Genomic DNA, 11,139 nt, shown 5'->3' with positions numbered 1-11,139 from the left:
TGCACTATCAAATGCCAAAAAATAAAAAATAAAAAACGGAATATTATAAAAAATTATTCCGTCAAGCATATAATGCAAGTCCACTCGATTAAAAGAATTCTAAAACGAAAGAAAGAAAGTAATCAAAGAAAACGGTAGGGTATTTCAATTTAAGCTCCTTAAACCATTTGTTTTTATTTAGAGATAAAGATACGTTTATTCAATTAAGGGTATTTCATTAGGTGTATTTTTAATTTTCCTACTTTTTTACTGAACGTGATGTTTTTTTAAGAATATAATATTAGAAACGTGTCTTAGAATACGTGGGTTAACCGTACAATTTAACCTTTACAAAATGATAAATTTCAATATATTTTGGCCATCAAAATTGAGGTATAGATATGCATGGTTAACCCATTCTTTTGAACTCGTATTTTTTAATTCATGAATCATAATTTCATTGCTTATAAATGTCTAAATTAAATTTTTTTTTTTTTTTTCAAAAACAAATCTATAACCCGAAATAGTACTTCATATTTATATGTAAAATTATTCCAAAAATTACAACTACCCAAGATGAACGTTTAACCACATGTAGATGTGTGTTTTTCGAAGACTACAAGTACACCCGATTGCTTTAGTTGGAACAATATAACTGTATTAAATTGTATTGTTGCAAGTGGCTGGATCAGATTGCCCAAAGCCAATTACAATTACGAAAGCAACCTAGGCAAAAGCAGACAACAAAACAAGCAATTACATATTTCAAAAGGCCAAGACAGATTCCAAATTCAAGTTCAAAAGGGAAACGACAATTCTATTCAACATGGAAAACTTCATCTGTAGTGCAACTTGAGGCATAGGGGGCATAGTTTCGCCATCATTTTGCGCTTTCTTGACGTGTCGAATCATGAACTTCATCATCCCCCATAACATGGCCTACCACTTCACTGAGCATGTTAATACTCAAGGTTGCAATTCTCCTTGCGTGGTCACGCTCCTCAATGACAACGTCTAACTGATACCTCAACAATCTGTTCCTCATGTCTCCATCGCAAAAGCTGGTTCCTTCGCTTTGAGACGTCCCCCCTGGGCTTGGTGTCGACATAGTAGGAGATGTCCACGATGGGGAAGCACCATACTGCATGTTCCTACCATTACGTTGCAAGTACTCCATGTATGCACATTCTGCTTCCCGTCGATCTTTGTATGACCTGTGTTCGGCGTTTGCGAATTTATGAACTTGTCTACTTGCTTCTGCCCAATTGTCGTATATGCCAGGAGCACGACCAATGAAAACAACATAATATCTGCCACCCTAAAAGAGGAACATACAACAGCATTGTATATGAAAATTGCATAGGGTCTTGCTGGGGTTAGAACTTACCAAGTATCGAATCTGAGCTATTAGATAAACATGTACCATGTCGCTTTACCAGCAGATGTTGGTGGACTACAGCAGCCTTGACGTTGCTTGCTCAAAGATCTGACAAATAGTTGTATAATCTATAATTGTACAGTGGTAAATTGTTTAATCACAACTATCAAACATGGTTTTTAAATGTTACCTTTAGAAGCGAAGGAGGCTTATCTTCTCCATTTCTGCCTGTTTTCTTCTGTTCATACCCCCAACCAAAATGTAAACAGGAAGCTGTCTTAATATGTAAACGTCCAATACTCGATTATTGGAGTATCGAGTACAAGAAACTCGCCTTCCCAAAACCCGAGTATTTATAACTGCTGCCTAACCAAAATTAGGTGAAGCAAATATTACTCGATTTCTTCAGGGCCGAGTTAAATTAATCTGTACTGCCATCCGTACCTGCTTTTAGTAATACTCGGTTTCTTTATAACCGAGTTATAGTACTCGATTTTCGTAAAATCGAGTACTGTCCAGTGTATTCATCAACCATTTTAAGACCTTTTGGGACCACTGGCTAGAGGTCATGCACGAGCTAAGCTGTTCCCTTCTGAAGGCGGACTGGTCTGAGCTATGTACCAGTGTGTCAAACCATATTGGCAGTTCAAAGTTCCATTGACCAGTTGCTGAACGTGCATTATTTGTTGTCTACATCTTCTCCACTCTGTCAACATCTCACCGGATAGGTAAACAACTAAAAACAATTTAGAACAACAGAAATTATATACTCTTTGACTGAATTGGGTCTTCAGTGGGGGTCTTTGTGAATAATTATGTGGTACATTTAATTCATAACACAAATTTGTTGAATGTTGTGGGTCTTCAATGTCCCATTATGTACATAATATTGTGATACAAGGCAGATAACACTCTTGTGATTTGAATGCTATGGGTCTTCAATGGAGGGTATGTAAATGTAATAATGTAGTAGAAACTCCTGGGGTCACAAATTCTTTGAAAGAACTGTCTTCAATGACTCGTATCAGAACAATGCATGAGTCCAATTTTTGGTAATAAGATTTTCTTTGACTGAATTGGGTCTTCAGTGGGGGGTCATTGTGAATAATTATGGGGTACATTTAACTGATAACACAAATTATTTGAATGTTGTGGGTCTTCAGTGAGGGGTATATGAACATATGTACATGCTATACATGTTGCATGGTAGAAATTATTTTCCTTATTTGCAATGCTTTCAGAATTCTCATTTGTTTAACAAGGGTCTACATGAAATTAAATACTCGATTGTGCGAACATGTTTTTTTCCAAATTTAGGTGTCTGATGGACTAGATGATACACTTATTCAATAGTATTTCTTAGCATGTAAATTTTTAGGAGTAGCCTAAAATATATGACAAAAAATAGGGGAAGGTTTTAGCACAATTTGCTTTGGTTTGCTTAGCTGAATGCACACCTAAACATAGGGCATATTCACATTGTATGATACAACTATTATTACTATTTGTGGTTCAGGTTCGCTATGAGTCCGCATTACTTCTACGTTTACTTCGACGGGGAGGCATATATTAATGATTTGCATGGGCTATCATACCGAGGTCCGAACCAAAAGCAGGTGCTTATTGAAGTGAAACATGGGATACGCATGAGAAAACTAAAACGGAAGATAATGTCAACTCTAGCGTTAGACAAGGATTCCCACGACATCTCCATTGTATTTCGGGCTCCTCAGTAAATGGTGGGTACCCAAGTTTTCTACAATTCAATTCCGTTACAATGCGACAATGATGTGGACATAATGTGGGGAGTCATAAAGCGGGCACCGCAATTCATAGGTTCTGACTTGTATGTCACAATTGACACTGTTGGGTTTAATGTTGATGGGGGTTCGCAGTATGCTAGCAATGTTGGACAGCAAGAATCAGTTCCTGTAACCATCGTGTACCCAACTGTTACAGCGGAGACGTCTTTGCCCTACAATGTTGGACCATACAATGCGGTCGCTATGGACAATATTGAGGACGCCGAAGTGTATACTCACGGAAATGAAGATATCCAAACCAACTTCGACGACGCAATCGAAATGGATGACACTCGAGACATGTACGAGGAGTTCATTGATAATGATGGACCGGAGGACAATCCAGAATTTTTAGATGAAGTAGAAGTTGAAAACAATGTGGATGCTTGCCCCAATCCGAACCCTATCCCCAACTGGTTCACGTCAAACACATGGGATAACATTTATGACCCATCACCTTCCATGGAAACAAGTTTGATGAGTTGGCGGCCGGGGGATGAACCGAGCAAGGGGATGCTATTCTTGAATAAAGCTACGGTTCAGCATGCGTTAACCATGTTCTCTGTGGGGCTCAATAAGAAATTTAAGTACATGAAGTCAGACCCCGAGAGACTGGTTGTAACATGTGTAGAACATGCATGTCCGTGGTCAGTTCGAGCTATCAACAGCAAAAGGCGCAAGTTGTGGGAGATCACAACATGTAAGGGTCCCCACACTTGCTCGTCACTCCAGGTGGATCATGATGGAAGGATGATGGATTCGAAGTTCATTGCCATCACACTCGAGTCATACGTACGGGAAGACATTTCAAGAACAATAGCAACCCTGCCTAGTCTTCTGCATGCGAAGCACGACCATTGGGCATCTCACTATAAGGTTTGGGATGCAAAACATAAGGCGGTTGCGGAGATCTACGGGGATTTCGATGAGTCCTATGCAGAATTGCCTCGGTTTCTAGCGGCGTTGAAAGATGCAGATCCAACCACAGTGACACAGTTGAAGTGCGACAACCGTAACGTGCTAGGAACTTGCACGTTTAATTGTGCCTTTTGGGCTTTTGGTCCGTGTATTAAAGGGTTCAAGTATTGCAGGCCGGTGATAAGCATCGATGCAACGCACCTCTATGGCAAGTACAAGGGGAAGTTGTTGATAGCAATGGCAATGGATGCTAACAACGAGGCTTATCTGCTCGTGTTTGCCATTGTTGAAAGTGAGAGCAAAGAGACATGGGGATGGTTCTTGGCATGGTTAACCAATATTACGGACCGGTCCAATCTTTGCATCATCTCTGACCGACATTCGGGGATAAAAGCCTGCTTTGATGACACAAGTATGACTTGGTTGCAATCCCCCAAGGTCCATCACCGGTACTGCCTCCGCCATCTAGTCAGCAATGTCAACACAAAATGGAAAATTTCGGAGTTGAAGAACTTGGTATGGAGGGCAGCAACTGCGAATCAAGTCAGAAAGTTTGAAGCCACACTTGAATTAATTCGCAATGTCAAGCCGGCTGCACACAGGTACCTTGAAGCTGAAAACAAACAAAAGTGGACACTTGCACATGATGGAGGGCGTCGATACGGAGCAATGACAACCAACCTATCGGAGTGCTTTAATGGAGTACTGAAAGGTACACGCAGCTTGCCAATAACGGCAATGGTGAGGTTCACCTTTTTCAAAGTGAACTCGTACTTTGACGCTCGTCGTAATCTCACTCTAGATCAATTGGAAGCGGGTCAAGAATGGTGCAAGTATGCCATGGACAAGTTGGAAAAAATCAAGCAAAGGCAAAGGACCATATGGTGACATGGATGTCCGCACAAGCGCGGCTATATCAAGTTGACACACCAGGTAATCCTCTAACCGATGGGGGCAGACAACACACGCGTAGGGTTGATCTTCGAAGTATGACATGCACGTGCGGGAAATGGGAAGCGCTCAAGATCCCGTGTTCACACGTAATAGCAATTTGTGCTAAGCATAAGCATGATGCGCAACAGTTTATTGATCCTTGCTATAGCGTGAGTCATAGGTACCACACCTACGAACTGGTATTCCAACCGTTGAAAGACAGATTAGCATGGCCGGATCCGGAAGAAACTAGAGTAGTGATGCCCAACCCACGATTGATCCGGAAGAAAGGTTGGCCAAAGTCCACACGTATCCGCAATGAGATGGACGAGGATGATAATGATAGGGAGTTGCCGGGCTCCTTATGGATCGAGAATGGACCAAAATCAAGATGTGGGTTGTGTCACCAAGAGGGGCACAACCATAGAACATGTCCTACTCGAAATGCGGAGTCAACAAGTGGTGGAGATGCATCATAGGTAAAGCTTCCATTTCTTAACAACTTTTGTCATATAACTCGTGACATACTTTTAACAACTCAGTAGTAGTAAATTGTTCTCTATTGCAATAGTAAGTATTTGGACTAGTTATGAAACAAACGTTGGTGTTCATGCATGGATAGGCAAATGAGTCCAATTGATATTTAAATATGATGCTGGAGAATCGCGAAATGATGTTGTTCAATAGTTTTGTCACATTATTTGTTAAAAGTTGTTGTGGCAATGTTGTTGTTAACAATTCATGCATGGTTCTGCTAAATTGTTGTGGCTATGTTCGTTGTTAATAACTTATATAGGTCCAGTGTACATAACATATTTGAACTGTTTACAGCAGGTATGGGAGCCAAGGTGGATGGGTGATAACGGACATACGTTGTGCAACCAGGATGGTCCCTACTGCCTAAGGAAGCACATGATCTTTGGGTATACTCGGTTTCATGATGAGAAGACGGTGTTAGATTGGTCATTTTTTGCTTGGAAGTTGATACTAAGTTTCTCTACTTTTGTTATGTACTTATGTGGTCATGCACCTTGTTAATGCCATATACAATTCAGTTATGTTTTGTTTTGAGCGAACAATTCAGTTACATGTAATGAGGTTTCACTAAGCTGGTCAAGCGAACAATTCAGTTACATGTAAATGGTAGCATATACAAGCAGTGCCTTATGTTTTGTTTTTATTTGTTGTTGATGGGAAGCAATGCCTTATGTTTATTAGTATGATTTGTAGCTTCTACAACTGTTATAGCTAAATTGTTTATAGCAGGGGCAATCCCAAACTTACTAGATCTATGCAATGCACAGGTGCTTCATGAAATTTGTGGCCAACTTTCATAGCTGTTGTATTGACAAAACTAAGCTGGAGATGACAACAAAACATGCATAGAGCGGCTGCATGTGCGTATGTTGTAGTGTCCGTAAAACTCGATTTTACGGAAATCGACTACTTTTAAGTAACTCGATACCCTAAAAAACGAGTACAACGCAGTATTTCATTTGCCCACGACGCGCAGGAAATACTCGGTCTCAGAGAAAGTGAGTTTTCTGTACCTCGATATTACAAGAACCGAGTACATATTAACTGATCAGTCGAAACTTGCCCGACCCATCGATAAACGCCTGAGTCCAGCTAGAGTTTTCTATACGAAATGATTGCTATTCGATTGATAGTTGATCGGTCCAAGGTTTAGAAGACTCGCGTTCTCATTTAGCGAGTAATATGGAACTCAATTTCTTTAATATCGAGTTATGTGTGCTTTGAACATATTACACGATTTTTTGTACCTCGATATTACAGAAGCCAAGTACACATTAGTTGATCAGTCGAAACTTACTTGACCCATCGACAAACGCCTAAGTCCAGCTACAGTTTTCTGTACGAAACGATTGCTATTCGATTGATAGTAGATCGGTCCACTGTTTATAAGACTCGCGTTCTCATTTAGCGAGTAATATGGAACTCGATTTCTTTAATATCGAGTTATGTGTTCTTTGAACATATTACACGAGACTCTGTTATTCTGGTGTTGGATTGCTGTCCTCGACTCCCCACAGAAGCAGCTGTTCAATCACCATCGATTCCTCAAGCTCGAAAGCGACTGCCCGGGCTCCAAACATCGATCCTCAGAATACTTAGTAAGACTCTTTTACCCTTGCCTCGCATTCAAATTAACTGAAAATGTAGTAATCTCCCTCTAAAACCTTAAATTTTGAACTATGCAAGTTTGGGGATTTTCATGATTTTGGGTGTTGTGATCACAAATGGTTCATGGGTTTTTACATATGTATGTTGTTCATACGGCTTGTACCCTTTAATTGCAGAAACATAGCTGATTTGTAAAGGAACACATGAATTTAGGGTTCATATGGAATTTGGGGATTTTCATGGGTGTGGGTGTTTTGACGAGAAATATGTAATGGGTTTTATCCTATGGATGTTTTACACACGTTTTCTGCCCTTTAATTGCAAAGAATTCATGATTTGTGAAAAATGGGAAATTAGGGTTCATGTGTTCATATGGAATTTGGGGATTTTCATGGGTGTGCGTGTTTTGACGTGAAATATGTAATGGGTTTTTTCCTATGGATGTTGTACACACGTTTTCGGCCCTTTAATTGCAAAGAACTCATGATCTATGCAAAATGGGAAATTAGGGTTCATGTCATCATATTGGGAATTTGGGGATTTTGATGAATAAAAGCAATGTTTTGATCTGAACTGGTTCATGGGTTGTTGTGAATGCATATTGGTGCCACGTTCTCTATTGTTTATGGTAGATAATTTTCACATGTAGGTATGCATGTTGGTTCATTCGCCATTCTTGTTCTAGTAGTGGGGTTTTGTTGAATTGGGTATAATGGCTTGAAATTACACCCACTACACAATGTGCAGTGTGGGTTCTCATGTTTTTCAAATGAAATAATTGCATGGATCAAGTTCATATATTTCCAAAAAATTTATCATATCAATGCATTCATTCATGCCCCAATTGCATCCATGCATCAATTAGTCTATTCCTCATGCAATTGTACAGTGTGTTTATGTCATTCTAACGCAGTTCTGAATATTGGTTTTCTGTTGTGCTTTAGTTCCGTCTCTGTAGATTGTAGTCATGGGTCTGAAGAAATCTAAAAACATTAAAACCAAAGGCAAAAAAGTGTCTGCCTCCTCATCTGAGCCTGCAATTGCGTTTGATCAAATAAGGTATCAAACGGTTAGAAACGAAGAAAGGTTTCAAAACGTAATTCAGCATAGGAAAATTTGGGCAGAATGACAAATCAATCTAGATGAATTACCTCTTTCTGTCCATAGGAATCTACAATGTAGGAACTGGTTATCTCTGTGTAAAGATATACAACCCCCTCCAGCTGCCTTGATTAGAGAGTTCTATTCCAATCTCCATATTCGTCAAGATGATAAGCTGAGTAGTTGGATTCGAGGTCTTAGTGTTGTCATAGATAAGTCAATAGTATCCAAGGCTCTTGATGTACCTTGTGTTTCTAGACCTACTTATCCATACTTGGAGCGTCCTCCTATATCTGATGTCATGACTCTTCTTTGTGGAAGATCAGTGACGTGGGGATCTAACCGAAGACTTAACTCGAGTGAGTTAACCGAGCTTAATTATATCTTCTTCAAGATAGCTTGTCACAACATCTTCCCCATCTCCCATGTCCATACTATTCCTATAGAGAGATGTTTCTTTTTGTACGCCCTTGTTACTGATGCCTCCATTTGTTTTCCTTCCCTTTTCATTCAAACACTTGTTGAGGCGCATAGGAGCAAGTGTAAGAAGCATAATCTATTCTTTCCAATTTTCATCTATAGGGTTCTAAACTATTTAGACTTAGAAAACTTTCCTTCCCTAGACTTGATCCACATCACAGCCCCTATAGGAGCCACCTTTCTCAGGCAGCGGAGTGCACAAAAGAAGAATGTTGGACCAAGTGTTGGTTCATCAAAAAGACCACGAGTACAGCCGTTACTTGCAGATGTTCATGCTAAGGAGAGTCCTGTTGATCCTACAGCTGCTGTTGCTGACAATGGTGACGATGAGCCCACCATTCCTCCTCCTCTCTCTCTTCGTGCTATGATGGAGACTTTTATGACAACTCAAGCAGCTCATGGACAGCTTTTAGATGGGCTTATTGCTGAGGTTGCTGCTTTGAGAGCGGAATTTTCAGAGTATAGGAGTGCTTTTCCACCTCCTCCACCCTCTAAGTCTTGATGTTTGCCTTTTGCAATATTTTTTGTCACAAGGGAAGTAGGGATTGTAGTGTAGTGGGGGGGAGTAGTTTTTGTAGCTTAGATTATATGAAAGTTATTTCATGTGATTTACCAGTATTTGTATATTATTATATGTACTCTTCAAGGTCCACAAACATGATTTTAATTTTATGATAACTAGTCGTGGACTCACGCGTTGCGCGGGGTTAATTTTTTTTATGATCGTGTTATTATTTGAAATATTTTTGAATGTATTACTACTTATGTTGCATTATATATGTATGCGCGTGGTTAATTTTTTTTATGATCGGGTTATTATTTGAAATATTTTTGACTGTATTACTACTTAAGTTGCATTATATATGTATAAACAATATATTGTAGGATTCATGATGATAACACAAATTGTCTTCGAATTAGAAGTGGAAAGGATACAACTATAGTTGGCCTTGTAGTAAGTGAAGAGCTGATCATCCGACTTTCCAACTTAGTAAAATTTAAATAATTTAAAATTATATAGAAAGAATTTTATAAATTTGAAGTTTGCGTCATGGTAGGTGAAAACTGTAGAGGACGGTTAGTAATACTTTTTCAAGTGTTTTTAAATAAATATTAATAATAAAAAATGATCTATTCTACATTTCTTTGATGGTAGAAGATTTAAATCAAAACATAGCGAATAATTATTTGATATGATGATTGTGTTGTACTAAATAAAAGTATCAAGATTATTTTTAAAATAATAAATTAGAATCAAAGTATGGTATGGAAAATCTAAATACCTATCAATCAATGTTGCAATTTCAGGTATTTCTACATTGATGTACACTTTTGTTGCACATGTAGATGACAAATACTAGTCCCCTGTATTGAATACAAATATTTTGATTATGTAAAAGAAAAGATATGTTTAAAAGAAGTTATTACCTGTAAATGTTTTCACAATAGTAGATGTCACTATTATGACCAAGGGTCCTGGATTGTTGGTGTAAATATTGTCCTCGGTTTCATTTGATGTTAGTCCCTAGAGAGTCATTCTTATTTTGATTTATCTATGGCAAACAAATATGTAAGATTGTAAGTGATAAATATTTTTCAGTAGTATTATGCAATGAATCCATATGTACATGCTAAAGCTTATCCCATGCTCATGATATTTATATTTGTCATTGGGACAGTAGATCCTTGAACATGAGCATTTTCTACTGGTCCAACACCAACTAATTTTCCAATGATGTCTACAGTAAATAAAGTTGATTAAGTAATTTGGAACTTAATTCTTGAAAATAAATTTGACAGTTTTTAGGCCACTTGTCAATTGATTGTTATTGTCAAAGCGATCCACAATTGTTCTATAATCAACAAATTCAAATTTATGCTGAAAGATAGTAATTTCAGCCTTTGTTTGTAGGAAGTTAAACTTCTTGTCTTTACTTATAGGCCGATAGCTATCTTTTTCCTTCTAAGTATCTACTCGAAAATTGGAAAATGAATATAATTTTCCTTCTCGTACTTGTGCCTGAAACTTCTTAAATTTGCAAAAGTCTAACCTCAAACAAAAGCAACTCACAGTCTTAATTCAAAATTTATTAATATTTATGCGAAGGTGATAGATTTCACTTTTTTTCCCCCCGGAAAAATCAAGTCCAAATCTTGATTTAGTAAAATTCATCTCCAAAAATAAAAATGGAAGAAAATCAAATAATCAAACTCCAAATCTTTTGTTCCTTAATCTTTAAGTTTAATTTTATAGCTTAAGGGATTCATTTTTTTCTATTTGTTACTATTCCCTTACTTTATCTAGAGAGTACTTCAAGCACAATGTGAGTCAAGTCTTGAGCAAATATCTAGTGAGTCAAGTCTTGTTCAACACTAAAAATGTAACAAACTCCCCCTTGGCCA

At 38.2% G+C, this 11,139-nt stretch overlaps 1 protein-coding gene across 1 annotated transcript; it reads left to right on the top strand.

Annotated features, from left to right (window-relative positions):
- The first annotated feature begins 3,093 nt into the window (after positions 1–3,093).
- Positions 3,094–4,965, top strand: LOC111997921 (uncharacterized). The gene has a single exon (XM_024030055.1). The coding sequence runs from the start codon at positions 3,094–3,096 to the stop codon at positions 4,963–4,965; it is 1,872 nt and encodes a 623-aa protein (XP_023885823.1).
- The last annotated feature ends 6,174 nt before the right edge of the window (positions 4,966–11,139 follow it).

Source organism: Quercus suber, unplaced genomic scaffold (genome assembly GCF_002906115.3).
Source record: "Quercus suber isolate HL8 unplaced genomic scaffold, Cork oak 2.0 scaffold_46, whole genome shotgun sequence".
In the NCBI taxonomy this organism is placed as follows: Eukaryota; Viridiplantae; Streptophyta; class Magnoliopsida; order Fagales; family Fagaceae; genus Quercus; species Quercus suber.
This window is presented reverse-complemented; position numbering and strand designations above follow the sequence as displayed.